Source organism: Sphaeramia orbicularis, chromosome 14, assembly GCF_902148855.1.
Source record: "Sphaeramia orbicularis chromosome 14, fSphaOr1.1, whole genome shotgun sequence".
Taxonomy (NCBI): domain Eukaryota; kingdom Metazoa; phylum Chordata; class Actinopteri; order Kurtiformes; family Apogonidae; genus Sphaeramia; species Sphaeramia orbicularis.
The window spans coordinates 55,979,280-55,997,211 of record NC_043970.1 but is presented as its reverse complement, the minus strand read 5'-3'; the positions used below and the strand labels follow the sequence as shown (position 1 = coordinate 55,997,211).

At 42.1% G+C, this 17,932-nt stretch overlaps 1 protein-coding gene across 1 annotated transcript in view; it reads right to left on the bottom strand.

The window, feature by feature from the left end:
* Positions 1–1,053: 1,053 nt before the first annotated feature.
* LOC115432676 (nuclear receptor corepressor 1-like) overlaps positions 1,054–17,932 on the bottom strand; it is a gene marked incomplete at its 3' end in the record, with an annotated part of 49,908 nt that continues 33,029 nt past the window's right edge. Inside the window, 7 exon segments of the mRNA XM_030153582.1 lie at positions 1,054–1,181; positions 8,779–8,880; positions 9,199–9,253; positions 9,332–9,510; positions 9,795–9,885; positions 12,192–12,205; positions 12,207–12,365. Of these exon segments, the coding sequence (XP_030009442.1) occupies positions 1,054–1,181; positions 8,779–8,880; positions 9,199–9,253; positions 9,332–9,510; positions 9,795–9,885; positions 12,192–12,205; positions 12,207–12,365 (728 nt within the window).

Here is a 17,932-nt window from a genome sequence, read left to right as displayed (position 1 = left end):
CGCCCTCCCAAACCCAAACACGTACAGTACGCCCCCAACCCAAACACGTACAGTACGCCCTCCCAACCCAAACACAACAGTACACCCCCCCAACCCAGACAAATACAGTACCCCCCCCAACCCATACAGTACCCCCCCAACCCAACCCCATACAGTACGCCCCCCAACCCAAACACATACAGTACGCCCCACCACACGCTCATATTCACTGTGTCAAATGTACTAATTGGATGCAGACACCATTTTCCACCTTTGAAAGACACAACCCTTTGTGTCACTGTTACTAAATCAGTTTATACTATTTTTTGCAAGTATAATTAGTTGTAATACACATAAACCTTTAGTAGATCTGATGTTCTCTGACCCGCAGTCACCCCGGTGGCCACGCCAAAATAGTGGGGGGGGCATCTCTGCTGAAAACTGGCTTCATTATGTCAGTGATGCAAAGTCAGAAATGCCCATTTCTTCTAAACTGCCGCTCCTCAGATTACTTTATTTGACTGAATTTCTCTGCAGAATTATGAGTATTGCAAAGAGGAGTTGATAACATTTTTTATTGTGTTTTGTTGTTGTTGTGTTTTTTTTGTGTTTTTTTTGGATATTTTCTTCTTTTTTGGGGGTTTAATAGGTTTGAAGGTTTGTTGTATAATTTGTATATGTTGTGTCAGTGTGGTTCCTTATGTGTGAGTGCATGTTTGTGTAAATGTATAATTTGAAATAATAATAAAAACATTATATATATATTTTATGTATGTATATATATATATATATATATATAGTTTCTCTGTGGAATTTCTTTCCTTCTACTCCATACATGTCACTGTCTGTTCTGTATCCAGTGCTTCAATAAATCAGTCATTCAGGAATATGACATGTTTTTCAATGAAGTATAAAAACAATATTTAGCTTTTATTTTTATAGATCTGATCGACAGAGAAATCCAGGTTCTCAGAAAAATCGCCGCTTATCAATTAATCATTAATCGATCGATAAGGTCAACCAACTAATGATGAATGGATTAATAGATAATTTGCATCCCTAACCAACACTGACCTGGACTCCTCCTTCTCATCTTCTCTTCCTCGTCCTTCTTTCCTCGTCCTCTTTTTATCGGACTTTTCAGTTTTGTCCTCTTCGTTCTTCTCGTCTGACTTGTCTTCATGTGAGGGACGTGGGATTTGCTGGAGAGGAAAAAAAAGGAAAACAATTAGAATGATTAGTCCCTGAAAAGGCTGATAGTTGACTCACTGAGGTACTAAACGTAGTCAGAGAACAAACATAGGCTGTGTTCTTCCAGAACCTGCAGAACCTGCAGAACCTCCAACACCATCACCTCCATCCAAATAAAGCCTGGGTTACACCAACGTTAATAGAAGTCCAGTTGTTTGACTGAAGTCTGTGCACGACCCAAACACCAACAACACAAACAGATATTCAGAAAACAGTGAATGACGACAGTAAACGCATCATGAAATGTTTAAAACAAAGTTCAAAGGCGGTCCATCTTTACGCTGCTGTGGCGTGGACAACCACAGAAGGATTCTACTGCCTGTTCCACCAACGCTCTGGAACCAGAACCAGAACCAGTCTGGTCCTGGTCCTGGTTCCGAAGGATGTGAAGAACATGTACAAAACCCAGATTGATGAACTTCTTTCACATCCAGGAGGAAGCAGAGGAGGAAGAGGAAAGGAGGAGGAGGAAGAGGAGGAAGAAGAGGAAGAGGGTCTTTGTGACAAAGTGGCGTTCAGCCTCTACTCATTAGCTGTGAAAGACGAATGCTAGCGCCCCCCCTCCCTCCCCCTAAACACAGAAGAAGGGCTGGAAGAAGGACTCTGGAAACAGCAACAAACGACTGGAAACGACAGTAAACGACTGGAAACAGCAACAAACGACTCTGGAAACAGCAACAAACGACTCTGGAAACGACAGTAAACAACTCTGGAAACAGCAGTAAATGACTCTGGAAAGGATTCTGGAAACAGCACTACATGACTCGAAACAGCAGTAAATGACTCTGGAAACGACTCTGGACACAGCAAGAAACGACTCTGGAAACGACTGGAAACAGCAGTACATGACTCTGGAAACAGCAGGAAACGAAAGTAAACGACTCTGGAAACGACAGTAAACGACTCTGGAAACGGCAACAAACGACTCTGGAAACGGCAACAAACGACTCTGGAAACAGCAGGAAATGACTCTGGAATCAGCAGGAAACGACTCTGGAAACAGCAGGAAATGACTCTGGAAACAGCAGGAAACGACAGTAAACGACTCTGGAAACGACAGTAAACGACTCTGGAAACGGCAACAAACGACTCTGGAAATGACTCTGGAAATGACAGTAAACGACTGTGGAAACAGCAGCAAATGACTCTGGAAATGACAGTAATTGAATCTGGAAAAGACTCTGGAAACAACTCTGGAAACAGCAGTAAACGACTCTAGAAATGACAGTAATTGAATCTGGAAAAGACTCTGGAAACAACTCTGGAAACAGCAGTAAACGACTCTAGAAATTACAGTAATTGAACTAGGAAATGACAGTAAACGACTGGAACAATAGTAAATAACTCTGGAAACGACTCTGGAAACAGCAGTAAAGGACTCTGGAGTACCTAAACAGACACACCTTTACCTGGAACCCAAACAGACGCACCTTCACCTGCAACCCAAACAGACGAACCTTTACCTGGAACCCAAAATGACACACCTTTACCTGGAACCCAAACAGACGCCCTTTACCTGGAACCTTTACCTGGAACCCAAACAGATGCACCTTTATCTGGAACCCAAACAGACACCTTTGCCTAGAACCCAGACACACCTTTACCTGGAACCTCTACCTGGAACCTCAAACAGATGCACCTTTACCTGGAACCTTTACCTGGAACCTCAAACAGACACACCTTTACCTGGAACCTCAAACAGAAGCACCTTTACCTGGAACCTCTACCTGGAACCTCAAACAGATGCACCTTTACCTGGAACCTCAAACAGATGCACCTTTACCTGGAACCTCTACCTGGAACCTCAAACAGATGCACCTTTACCTGGAACCTCAAACAGATGCACCTTTACCTGGAACCTCAAACAGATGCACCTTTACCTGGAACCTCAAACAGACACACCTTTACTTAGAACCTCAGGTCAGGAATCTACGCCTGCACACAGCCCACATTAAACACACTTAAAATAGATGAATCTGAAGCCTCAAATCCAAATGTAGGTTCAGTACGGAGATGACAGCAAAACAGGACCACATAAACCAGGACCACATAAACCAGCACCAGGACCACATAAACCAGGACCAGGACCAGGGCCTACAGTGCCATAAACGGTGGTTTTAATCGGTGGCGTACCTGCGCGCTCATCTGCTGCTCATACAAACCGGTGGGCGGGTGGTAAGTGTGCGAGGACCCTGTGGGGGGGCTGCCGTGGCGGTAACGGTAACGGTAGCGGGCGAGGGGCAGGATGGCGCCACAGCAGAGCTCCTTAGAAGGGCTGCTGGGCCACGGCAGCGCCGCACATATTCCGGGAAAGCGTGTCATCGTGACGCTTAAGCCGCCAGAAGAATTGTCCATCTGACATGCACGCACTAATCTGTGAGGGGTCAGCCGAGGTAATCCAGCAGCGCCGAGCTGTGATTGGCAGACACAGCAGCGGCACGGGGAGCAGGGGGCGGGCAGAGGGACGGACTGTACCAAGTCAGAGTCTGAGGGAGGGGGGTGGGGTCTGTAGTGTACGCTCCAGAATAGAGAAGAGAGAAAATGAAAAAAAAAAAAAAAACACACAGACAGACAAACCCTCACAGACCCAAACGTCCACCTTTAACCCTTACAGACCCAAACGTCCACCTTTAACCCTTACAGACCCAAACGTCCACCTTTAACCCTTAAAGACCCAAACGTCCACCTTTAACCCTTAAAGACCCAAACGTCCACCTTTAACCCTTACAGACCTAAACGTCCACCTTTAACCCTTACAGACCCAAACGTCCACCTTTAACCCTTACAGACCCCAACGTCCACCTTTAACCCTTAAAGACCCAAACGTCCACCTTTAACCCTTAAAGACCCAAACGTCCACCTTTAACCCTTAAAGACCCAAACGTCCACCTTTAACCCTTACAGACCCAAACGTCCACCTTTAACCCTTACAGACCCAAACGTCCACCTTTAACCCTTACAGACCTAAACGTCCACCTTTAACCCTTACAGACCCAAACGTCCACCTTTAACCCTTAAAGACCCAAACGTCCACCTTTAACCCTTACAGACCCAAACGTCCACCTTTAACCCTTACAGACCCAAATGTCCACCTTTAACCCTTAAAAACCCAAACGTCCACCTTTAACCCTTACAGACCCAAACGTCCACCTTTAACCCTTAAACACCCAAACGTCCACCTTTAACCCTTAAACCCCAAACGTCCACCTTTAACCCTTACAGACCCAAACGTCCACCTTTAACCCTTACAAACCGAAACGTCCACCTTTAACCCTTAAAGACCCAAACGTCCTCCTTTAACCCTTAAAGACCCAAACGTCCACCTTTAACCCTTACAGACCCAAACGTCCTCCTTTAACCCTTACAGACCCAAACGTCCACCTTTAACCCTTACAGACCCAAACGTCCACCTTTAACCCTTACAGACCCAAACGTCCACCTTTAACCCTTCAGACCCAAACGTCCACCTTTAACCCTTAAGACCCAAACGTCCACCTTTAACCCTTACAGACCCAAACGTCCACCTTTAACCCTTACACCCAAACGTCCACCTTAACCCTTACAGACCCAAACGTCCACCTTTAACCCTTACAGACCCAAACGTCTACCTTTAACCCTTAAAGACCCAAACGTCCACCTTTAACCCTTACAGACCCAAACGTCCACCTTTAACCCTGACTGACCCAAACGTCCACCTTTAACCCTTAAAGACCCAAACGTCCACCTTTAACCCTTACAGACCCAAACGTCTACCTTTAACCCTTAAAGACCCAAACGTCCACCTTTAACCCTTAAAGACCCAAACGTCCACCTTTAACCCTTACAGACCAAACGTCCACTTTTAACCCTTAAAGAGCCAAACGTCCACCTTTAACTCTTACAGACCCAAACGTCCACCTTTAACCCTTACAGACCCAAATGTCCACCTTTAACCCTTAAAGACCCAAACGTCCACCTTTAACCCTTAAAGACCCAAACGTCCACCTCTAACCCTTAAAGACCCAAACGTCCACCTTTAACCCTTAAAGACCCAAACGTCCACCTTTAACCCTTAAAGACCCAAACGTCCACCTTTAACCCTTAAAGACCCAAACGTCCACCTCTAACCCTTAAAGACCCAAACATCCACCTTTAACCCTTAAAGGACCCAAACGTCCACCTTTAACCCTTAAAGACCCAAACGTCCACCTTTAACCCTTACAGACCCAAACGTCCACCTTTAACCCTTAAAGACCCAAACGTCCACCTTTGACCCTTAAAGGACCCAAACGTCCACCTTTAACCCTTAAAGACCCAAACGTCCACCTTTGACCCTTAAAGGACCCAAATGTCCACCTTTAACCCTTAAAGACCCAAACGTCCACCTTTGACCCTTAAAGGACCCAAACGTCCACCTTTGACCCTTAAAGGACCCAAACGTCCACCTTTAACCCTTAAAGACCCAAACGTCCACCTTTGACCCTTAAAGGACCCAAATGTCCACCTTTAACCCTTACAGACCCAAACATCCACCTTTAACCCTTACAGACCCAAATGTCCACCTTTAACCCTTAAAGACCCAAACGTCCACCTTTAACCCTTAAAGACCCAAACGTCCACCTTTAACCCTTACAGACCCAAACGTCCACCTTTAACCCTTACAGACCCAAACGTCCACCTTTAACCCTTACAGACCCAAACGTCCACCTTTAACCCTTACAGACCCAAACGTCCACCTCTAACCCTTAAAGACCCAAATGTCCACCTCTAACCCTTAAAGACCCAAACGTCCACCTTTAACCCTTACAGGCCCAAACGTCCACCTTTAACCCTTAAAGACCCAAACGTCCACCTTTAACCCTTACAGACCCAAACGTCCACCTTTAACTCTTAAACACCCAAACGTCCACCTTTAACCCTTACAGACCCAAACGTCTACCTTTAACCCTTAAAGACCCAAACGTCCACCTTTGACCCTTAAAGGACCCAAACGTCCACCTTTAACCCTTAAAGACCCAAACGTCCACCTTGACCCTTAAAGGACCCAAACGTCCACCTTTAACCCTTAAAGACCCAAACGTCCACCTTTAACCCTTAAAGACCCAAACGTCCACCTTTAACCCTTAAAGACCCAAACGTCCACCTTTGACCCTTAAAGGACCCAAACGTCCACCTTTAACCCTTAAAGACCCAAACGTCCACCTTTGACCCTTAAAGGACCCAAACGTCCACCTCTGACCCTCCACAATTATTCAGATATAAATTCTCTTGCACTTCAACTTATGAAATAATTCAAAAGAAGTGCCAAAATCTTTGATAACTTTATGTTTTAATTAGGGCTGGGCAAGTTAACGCATTATTACCGCATTAACGCATTCATTGAATAATGCCGACATTTTTTTTTTTTTAAAATCTCCCGTTAATGCTGTTTAATTCTAACTCCTATTTCTTCCGCTTGTGTGCATGTACCATTAGCTGCAGATAGACAACAGGTTTACCAAGAAAAGCCGGATGCCCAAAACTTCTGTCCAAACCTGTTCCTGTAGACTCACTGTAAAACTGACACATTCAAACAAAATATGTCTGAGTTCTGTTCACTGCCTTAGTACACAGGTGTCAAACATGCGTCCTGGGGGCCAAATCTGACCCACTAAAGGTTCCATTGCGGCCCTACAGGATGAAAGTGCAAACATGAACCTGAACAGTCCAGGTTGTCCAAATCCTTTTGGTTCAGGTTCCACATACGGACCAATGAGATCTACAGCAAACAGAACAACACAATAAACCAGAAAGAATGACAACTGCAAACTTTCGTTGTGAAAAATTATGTTGAAAAAATTTAAGTGAAAAAAAAAAAAAAATCACATTACACTGAAAATACTTGCATTTACAAAAGTATTCTTTTAGAATAAAATGCAAATACATACATAAAAATAAAGACGAACAACCTGAAATGGGCAATTGTAACAATATTCTGTCTGTTCCTAAATGTTTGGTGCATTTATGGATCCACTGGGATCTGCAGTTGTGTTCAGAAGAACAGATGGAATATTGGAGAAACTGTTCACATTTTAGTTCAAACTCCAACAGTTGAACAATATTCTGCCTGTTCCCAAATGTTTATGGAACACTGTGTGGAAATGCACATGTAGAAATAAGAAGTCCAGGCAGAATAGTGTTCAAATTGCACTAATTTTTCAAATGAATTTTCTGTTCTGTTTTTAGGTTATTCACATTTTTTTGTAATATGTAAATATTTTTATAATTTATAGTTTTTTTTGTACTAAAACAAAAAGAAAAACTTGGATTTGTCATTATTTATAGGTTATTAAGTCATTACTTTACTGGTCTGGCCTGCTGGAGATCAAATTGGGCTGAATATGGAACTGAACCAAAATGAGTTTGACAGCCCTGCCTTAGTACATTTACATGGCATTACAGTATACATTTAAATGAATGGGAAAAAGATCGCTACACTCGATGCTAACTTGAATGGGAAAATCCATAGACACGCTAACGATTAGCATTTATTGATTAACTTAGGATTTACAACGTCTTTTTATCCAGCAACAAAGGTTCACATCAGAGATATTTGATACTATTCACTCTGACAACAACTGAACATAAAATACTCACAGACAAACGTTTACCTGTCCATACAAACAGAGTGAAAGAAACGTGTCTGTTAGTTCCTTCTTATGTCTTAACTGACTACGGGAACACCGCAAGGACAAAACATACGTTAGTGACACTTATTCCCACCACTAGAGGGCCCCCTTTGTTTTTGAACAACTGAACATCACATATTATTGGGCTTATTAGTATTAGTACTGATTAGTGGGACTAAGACAATCAATCACTCACAAGTGTAAATAAACATGTGTGGACATAAACATGTGTAACAGTAGAGGTCTGTTCCATGGACATTTTCATTTGAAATGTCTTCTGTCTTCAGATGGGGGGGGGGGGGGGACACACAGGTGTTTGGAAGAACTGACATGTGCAATTATTTTATCAGCGGAGTACTGCAGTCTGAAATATCACTGAAAGGAAATACACACTGTTGATGGAGGCAACAACCCCCCCCCCCATATAACTATGCGATTAATCGTGATTATTCACAGAAATCCATGCGATTAAAAATTTTATTCGCTGCCCAGCACTAGTTTTAAACAGTCAATGCAAATAATGTAGCTCACCTGTAGGGTGGCACAGCGTACTAGAGAAAACATGGCGCCCTAAACTACCGGTACCAACCCTACGGCAAAACAGAAGGACCGAAAAAGCACAACTGAAACGGGAGTTTAAGATGAAACTGCGGTGTAATAGCGCCATCTATTGGTGCAACATGCACACTACCTCACATAGACGAGCCAACAGATAAAGGATCAGTTCTTCATCTGCATTAGTGTGGACGGAGGTATTCAGGTCACATGACCACCAAGACTCACAGGGTCAAACACTGACCCCACATATGACATCATCACTGGACACTGAACACACCAGTGTCACATCATCTTTCGATGAACTGACAGAGTCTCTCTCTCTCTCTCTCTTTCTCTCTCTCACCTGGTTTCCTCTCCGTCTGCGTCCGTAGTTTCTTCTCACCAGTGTCTTATAGTTGTGGTTCTTCTTGGTCAGATAGTAATAGAGGACACAGTCTGCCACACACTGAAACGCACATAACAGAAACACATGTTCAGTCATGATGCATCACTGTCCCTGCAGAAACAGGACCATCCATAAACCCTGCTTCAGTCCATTATTAGGTTTATTTACAGTTACAGACAGACGGAGTGACGTACAATCACACTTCCTGTTATCATCTCTAACTCATGTTTAACTACCTACCGTTGTATTTGATTGTACCTGTTGTAATAGATTACCTATAGTTTTCTTATGTTGTAATAGATTACCTGTATTCCATATATCAGACAGGTGCTGTGTCTGTTCTGACAGAACACAGCGACAGTAGAAGTGTGTGTTTACCTTTCTCTCCAAATAGGAGGCGATCAGACCGAAGTTCTTGGGGTGTTGGACGAACCTGTGAACAGAGAGCAGCTGTTAGGGTTGGGGGTACGACTCCGACCGGACTTCAGAGCAGCGCTGTACGTGCACCTACTTCTCCTTGAAGATCTCCTTCTCGTGCTCGGTCCACACGTTCATAAACTGTCTGGACTTGTAGACCTTCATGGGGTCGTCCATCAGCCCGTTCATGTTGATGAACTTCACCCTGCGCTGCTCCGAGTCGTACATCATAGGAGGGATGACGGACAGCTGGCGCATCTGCTTCTCATTATTCTGAGGACGAGGAGAGGAGAGCACAGCTGAGTGACCGCAGACTGACCGCAGACTGACCACAAACTACCGACAGACACTTCAACATTAAAGGGTTAATGTGGAGTCAGTCCTCAGCCTGTGCCATTTCTACAGACTCCGCCCACACCGTCCACATGACCCCGTCCCTGTCCAGCTCCTACTGGACCAGTGTCTGGTTCTGTGGTTGGGTCAGTGCCTTGCTCATGGGTCAGTGTCTTGCTCATGGGTTGGGTCAGTGCCTTGCTCATGGGTTGGGTCAGACTCACCTCCTGCTCGGACAGACCGTCGATGATCTCTGAAATCTCGTGCTCGCTCCTGGCGATGGTGGCAGACAGGCCCGTCCCCCTCTGTCCGACTCTGCACACAAACAGGAGCAGGTTCCACACACATTGAACCGCTTTAATATTTCACATTCATTTGACTGTTGGAAAAAAGGCAAGGAACACATTCAAAGGCTCAGACAGGAGTCCATCAGGAACGAAGGATGTGAACTCACTGGTTCTTCTACGGACATCAGAACCTCCAGTCACATACAAATACATTAAACTAATATTCAGACCTGGTTCAGAACTGGGCCTTCAACAGAACCCTGAGGATTCCATCATATGTCAAACAGCTGCTCTGCTTCAGCTTTAACTCAGTAATTACACATTTAGTTTGAATTGGAATTACATACATTTTTTTTTTTGTTCAAAGTGTTTTTATTACATATCTAGTCACAGAAAAGCATAATACAGTCAATGTTTTGTTTGTTTTTAACCCAAACCCATGAACATTCTCACTCTGTTGCACGAAGAAAAAAAAAAAGATAATTGACAATAGGGCTAAAAGATATCGTTATCGTATCTATATCTAGATATGAACATTCAAGATATTAATATCAAAAAAGCAACGATATAATGATACAGATTTCCCCCGCGCTCACCCTGCATGTACAGTGTAAAATGTGGATGTAAAATGTTTGATTTGTAATTTATTTATTCATACTTTATGTTAATGTTGATGACTGGCAGTGAGTTCTTATAAATAAAACTGCACTTTCCACATTCTTTTGTATTATGATGTTTGCATTTTTCTGAAAAACACTTGGTTTTCACCGAACCCATAGTCATATCGTATCGATATCGCGATATCTGGCATGAATATCGAGATATGAAATTTTGTCCATGTCGTTCAGCCCTAATTGACAATAATAATAATAAATAATTAAGGAACACAGATATTAGTCACAGACTCGTACTAATGCGACTCCTCTGGAATAAGTGGTGGATCTGCCTCTTATGTGATTCAGAACAGGTACTGAAAAACTTATTGGCACATCCTCTAATAGAGTATTGGATTTTTTCTGATGTTAAATGATGTAAAAGATCCAGAAACCAAGATTTAAATGTTGGCTGTTGTTTATCTATCCATTTAGTTGTATTAGTCCTGCGAGCTAGAAGAGTGGTGAAGGTATTTAGAGTTTTAGATTTTTGGTTAAAAGAATGTAATGTAATATAATGCCAAATATTGCAATTGTTGTTCAATACGAGGACCCTGTTAAAAATACATTATTTTTAAAACCTTTCTTAAATTATTAAAAATATATATTTTGTGTGTGGTGTGTGTGTGGGGGGGGGGGTGTCACTGTAAATATCATATAAAGTCTTCTTTTCTTTTTTGTCAATGTATAAAAACATCCACAACACATTTCCTCTTGGCTGAATCATCCCACTTCTCTGCTGTCATTAATTAGAAAACGTATTAATGAACCCTTTCATGCACACAGTGGACAGTTCGTCTAAACTCTTGTATATTCATGGGTTTGGTTGTTTAGTTCCAGATCAGCCAACACAGTGGGACACTTCTACAGCCATCCCATAATAATACACTGACATTCAGACCAGTACTGAACTGTGCTGTTCTAGATAAACCTGATCTGCACTAACATGTTTGAGTGGAAATCAGTTGTTAATTGTAAGACTTTGTTTTTTTTTGGGTTTTTTTTGCATATGTCTCCATGAAGTGAGCAATAACTAGCATTAGAATGTGTTCAAATGGGAGAAAACATCAGATTAGCAGCAGTAAAAATGTTTTTATTTCATTGTTTTTCATATCACTTTCTGATATTGGGATTTAAACACGTTTCTTTGCTTCAAAAATATAATGCACAGACATTTTTGTAACTCAATGAAAAAAAAAAACAAAACTCGATTGCATTGTTTTTTTTTCATGCCCAAGGAAGAATAAAAACACTCAAGAAAAAATTTTTGACTAAGGTTCACATAATTCATGTATGACTTTAATTCATGAAAAATGTAAGGCTGTATATCATTTGTTTTGTATTTGATGATTTGTAATGTGATTTACATTTGTATTGTTTTTACTTTAGTTTATTAATTCAGTTATATTGTATTTTTAATTCTTTTTTGTTTTGTATTGTTCATTTCTGGGGAGGTATTCATAGAAGCCTTTTTTGGCTTCTAACCTCTCCTGCACAAGATGTTACTTGTCTGAATGTTTGTTGTTTTCTTGCTGTTTTATGATGTGCAAATAATAATAAATGGGTTAAGTTCAGCTGAGTAAATGACCGAAAAGAATTCAACCAATTCAGTCCCGGGGGTGGGATCAGTGACATCATCTATTCTGTGAACCAATCAGAGCAGGGCGGGGGCGTGCCTTACCTCTGGAAGCGCTCCCTGCTGCTCCCTCTGCTTGCGGATCTCAGGGAACTGCCGTTCGTAGTACTCTCGGGTCCTGCTCTCCTTGGCTTTGCGTCGGGGGTTGTTCTCCATGCGCTCCACCTTCTTCTCCCAGGCCTCCATCAGCTGGTCGTAGCGCTGGCAGATCTTCTGCTCCTGAGGTCGACACAAAAACACACACACGTCTGTTCAGAAGAGCGCAGCAGCGGTGTTAACGGAACCCTAACCCCAACACCCACTGGACCACACAGTATCTACTTTAACAGACCGTCCTCACTGTCATAAATGTGTCAAATCATCTGCTAACAGCAGCAGAACGTTCAGAAAACCATCGGTCATGAATCCGTTGTGGCTCTCTGTCATGTTGAAAAGGTCAAAGGTCATTTTCATCTTGTCTATTCTATTTTTTCCTAGTTCTCCAGCAAGGTTATTATCATTAACAAAACTAACAAAACGATGAAAACTAGAATTGTAAAAACATTTTCATTAACTGAAATAAATACAACTAGAATCAAATAAAAAAAACATAACTAACTGAAACTGTATTGTGTGTTTACAAAACTACAACTACAAAACTTATGGATAAAATTCCCTTCGTTTTCGTCTTTGTCAATGTCGGATTGATACAAAACCGATTTCTTTGTCTCTCTCAGTTTTCTGTGCTGTCTCCATACGACACTTTTTGCTCCGTCACTTGTGTTCACTGTGGTTTCCAGTCGTCTTCTGGTCCCCACTCTACCTGGAAACATGGAGACTAAAGCAGCAGAGTCCTGTCTGGGATTGATTTGAATAGGAGCACAGAGAAGAAGAGAAAAGAGACCACTGAACTACAACTGAACTACAACTGAACTACAACTGAACTACAACTAAACTACCACTGAACTACAACTAAACTACAACTAAACTACAACTGAACTACAATAAACTACCACTGAACTACAACTAAACTACAACTGAACTACAACTACAATACAACTGAACTAAAACTAAGCATTTAGAAAAAAAAAGAAAAGCAACAAAACTATCAAAACCTGCTCTAAAAACAATTAAAACGAACTGAATTAGAGAAAAAAAAAGTCAAAACTAAATAAAACTACAATATAATGAAAATCCAAAACTATTAGAACCTTGTTCTCCAGTTGAAAATATGATGTACAGTTTTGGAGTTTGGATCTAGTATTCCCATAATTCCTGCAGCACCTGAAGGCAGCATTAGCCCTCAGACATGACAAGCATCAGTTAAAGGAAGTCCAACCAGAAAAAACTGAGTTGGTTCGACACGGTGGGAAAAACCCTTAATTAATGATCCAAATATATCTGACCATGAACCAGTGATTCTTCAGGTCTATCCCCGTCTGTGGCGGTGGGGGGGTGGGTTGGGGGGTGTTGACCGTTCTGCACCTGGATCTTCCGTCTGTGTCTGAATCAGCGCTGGGCAGACGCTGATAATGTGAAGGTTAAAGGGTGTGTTTGTCCTGTCAGATGCAGCGGAACATGTATGAGTGTACAGATAAATGCTGACAGATGGGCCGGGGTCAGCGGGTACGGGGCCGGGTCAGTGGGTACAGGCTGTTCAGGAACAGCTGTTTGTTGTGGGTTTGGGTCTAATTTGGATCCTTGTCCAGACTCTGTTTGTTCTGATGAAACCACTGTTTACAAACCAGCGGCTTTAGCAGCGTTTTCTGTCCAACAGGCTCATGCATGTACACTTCAGCCTCAGCTTCAGCTTCAACCTCAGCCTCAGCCTCAGCTTCAGCTTCAACTCAGCCTCAGCTTCAACCTCAGCCTCAGCCTCACCCTCAGACTCAGCCTCACCCTCAGACTCAGCCTCAGCCTCACCCTCAGCCTCAGCCTCAGCCTCACCTCAGCTTCAGGGACAAACTGCAGCTCCAGACAGTTTTTAGTCCCTCCTGTTCTGCTGTTTTAGTTTCTGTTGTTCATCTGTTGTGTTTTGACTATTGAACTATTCTGTTCTGCTGTTGGTGTTACTGGTGTTGTGTGCGTGTGGTTGTGTGTGTTTGTTTGTGTGTGTTTGTGAGTGTGTTTGTTTGTGTGTTTGTGTGTGTATAACCTCATCCTGTTCTCTCATCAGTAACATCTGTAATTCAGTCCAACCAATAGCAGACAGAACTACTAGACCTGATCTGAGGTTCTGAACCCTCTTAGGTGTCCCTCATGGTCCCAGTCCACTTCTAGACCAAATCTGAGGTTCTGAACCCTCTTAGGTGTCCCTCATGGTCCCAGTCCACTTCTACCGGAGGACTGACCCCTGAACAGGAGAGTGTCAAAAACCACACACTAATAAACAAAACCCAGTTCAGACTTTGGTCTAAATTACAGCGAAGGAACGTCCTCAAACGTCCACCTCAGCTGTGTCTACTTTCACAGTCTGAACCACAGGTGTAAAACATGAGGCCTGGGGGCAAAACCTGGCCCGCCAAAGGATCCAATCTGACCCCTGGGATGGGTTTGTGAACTACAAAAATTACACTGAAGATATGAACAATCAAGGATGTCAAAATCATTTTAATTCAGTTTCCACATGCAGACCAATAAGATTTCAGGTAGGTCAGAACCAGTAAAATACTATCATATTAAACTTATAAATAATGAAAACAGCTAATTGTATCTTTGTTTTAGTGTAAAAAAAAAAAAAAAAGTAAAATTACATGAAAATGTTCATATTAAAAACTGCCTGTTATTAAATGTTTCATGCATTTGTAACTGTAATGTAAGTTATAATGCACATGTGTAAATGATAAACTGAAACTGAGGCAGAATACTGTCAAAATTACACTTGTTTTCTTAAGATGTTTCCAGTTGTTCGTGCTATTCAGATTTTTGTAGATGTAAAAAAAAAATTAAAGCCACAAGCGGCATCTGAAGGCCCTCGCCAGGGCACGTCCAGTAGAAGTATGTCCATCGTTCAGCAGGTGGCGCTCTAGCACCAAATTTCAATGTCTTCTGATGAATGGGTGTAGGCCTGGGAGATCGACAACTGATTCAAATTTGACGCAGATCTTTGTTCGTATGTACAAACTAAAGAAATTTTTGTATAAGTAAATTGTAGGGGGTGCTATGCAGCTAAAAAAGAATTCTTCCGTTGAATGGGTGTATACCTGCGAGATGTACCACTGAGTCAAATTTGAGCCAAATCGGTGTTTGTATGTCTGAATTAATGCAATTTTCGTGAAGGTAAATTTGTAGGGGGCGCTATTGAGCGAAATGTCATTTTCTTTTGATAAATGGGTGTAGGCCTGGGAGATTGACAAGTGATTAAAATTTGAGCCAAATTAGTGTTTGTATGTTCTAACGTGAAGTAATTTCGTAAAGGTAAAATTGTAGGGGGCGCTATGGCACAGAATTTCAAATTTTTCTGATAAATGGGTGTAGGCCTGGGAGATAGACGTCTGAGTCAAATTTGCGCCAAATCGGTGTTCGTATGTCTGAACTGAAACAATTTTAATAAAAAAATAATAAAAATTTTGTAGGGGGCGCTGTAGTGCAAATTTCAGTTTCTTTTGACAAATAGGTGTAGGCCTGGGAGATAGACGTCTGAGTCAAATTTGAGCCAAATCGGTGCTCGTATGTCCGAACTGATGTCATTTTGTAAATGTACATTTGTAGGGGGCGCTATAGTGCGAAATTTCAATTTCTTTTAATAAATGGGTGTAGGCCTGGGAGATAGACGTCTGAGTCAAATTTCAGCCAAATCGCTGTTCGTATTTCTGAGCTGAAGCATTTTTGTAATGGTAAATTCACGAAGAAGAAACTTTGCAAAGTTTGCGACGTCGTCACACAAAAACTGTGACACCTATCCAAAAAATTCGGCTAACTTTTGATGCCCCACTTCTCTAGATACTGTACACCGATTTCTGAGCTCATTCAGCCAAACGGCCAAGGAGGAGATAGTTAAAATACGACGTCAGCGAAAACGCTGACTCAGCATTTTGGAAATTTCAATCCAATATGGCCGACTAAGGGTTTGGTTTTGGGGCGTGGCCATAATATTTTTTGTTTGTCTCCTCATGATGAATCTGTGTACCGATTTTCGTGGCTCTACAACAAACTTTACGTTGGACGTGCTCCCATTGGCGTAATGCATTTCCACTTTTCAAGGGGGCGCTGCGGCAACATTTCTTTACTGACATCTACGAAACCTATATGTAAATTCAATTTCTCGCATTTCTGAATTTGTGCAAAATTTGGTGAGTTTTCGTAAATGTTCAGGGGGTCAAAATTGAGCTCAAAGCACAGGAGAAAAGAAAAATTAAAGCCGCAAGCGGAATCTAAAGGCCCTCGCCACGGGCACGTCCAGTAGAAGTATGTCCATCGTTCAGCAGGTGGCACTGTAGCACCAAATTTCAATGTCTTCTGATGAATGGGTGTAGGCCTGGGAGATCGACAACTGATTCAAATTTGAGGAAAATCTTAGTTTGTATGTCCTAACTAAAGAAAGTTTTGTATAAGTAAATCTGTAGGGGGCGCTATGCAGCTAAAAATAATTTCTACCATTGAATGGGTGTAGGTTGGCGAGATGTACCACTGAGGCAAATTTGAGCTAAATCAGTGTTCGTATGTCCGAATTAATTTTGTACAAATTTGGTGAGTTTTCGTAAATGTTCAGGGGGTCAGATTTGAGCTCAAAGAGCAGGAGAAGAAAAATAAATTTAAAAAAAAAATAAATAAAAATTAAAGCCGCAAGCGGCATCTAAAGGCCCTCACCAAGGGCACGTCCAGTGGAAGTAGCTCATCGTTCAGCAGGTGGCGCTGTAGCCCCAAATTTTGTGTCTTCTGATGAATGGGTTTAGGCCTGGGACATTGACAATTGATTTGAGACAAATCAGTGTTCGTATGTCCGAACTGAACAAAATTTTGTATATATAAATCTGTAGGGGGCACTATGAGCAAAAATTCAATTGTTCCATTGAATGGGTGTAGGCCTGCGAGATGTACCACTGAGTCAAATTTGAGCCAAATCGGTGTTCGTATGTCTGAACTGATGCAATTTTCGTGAAGGTAAATTTGTAGGGGGCGCTACTGAGCGAAGTGGCAATTTCTTTTGATAAATGGGTGTAGGCCTGAGAGATTGACAACTGATTCAAATTTGAGCCAAATTGGTGTTCGCATGTCTAACGTGAAGTAATTTTCATAAAGGTAACATTATAGGGGGCGCTATGGCGCCCCCTTTTTAAAATTTTTCCGATAAATGGGTGTAGGCCTGGGATATAGACGTCTGAGTTAAATTTGAGCCAAATTGGTGTTCATATGTCCGAACTGAAGCAATTTAATAAAAATATTTAAAAATTTTGTAGGGGGCGCTGTAGTGCAAAATTTCAGTTTCTTTTGATAAATAGGTGTAGGCCTTTGAGACAGATGTCTGAGTCAAATTTGAGCCAAATCGGTGTTCGTATGTCCGAACTGATGTCATTTTTGTAAATGTACATTTGTAGGGGGCGCTATAGTGCAAAATTTCAATTTCTTTTAATAAATGGGTGTAGGCCTGGGAGATGGACGTCTGAGTCAAATTTCAGCCAAATCGCTGTTCGTATGTCTGAGCTGAAGCAATTTTTATGATGTTAAATTTTCGAAAAACTTCTCAAAGTTTGCAACCTTGTCACACAAAAACGGTGATGCCAATCAAAAAAACTCGGCTAACTTTTGATGCCCCACTTGTCTAGATACTGTGCACGGATTTTGAGCTCATTTGGCCAAACGGCTTA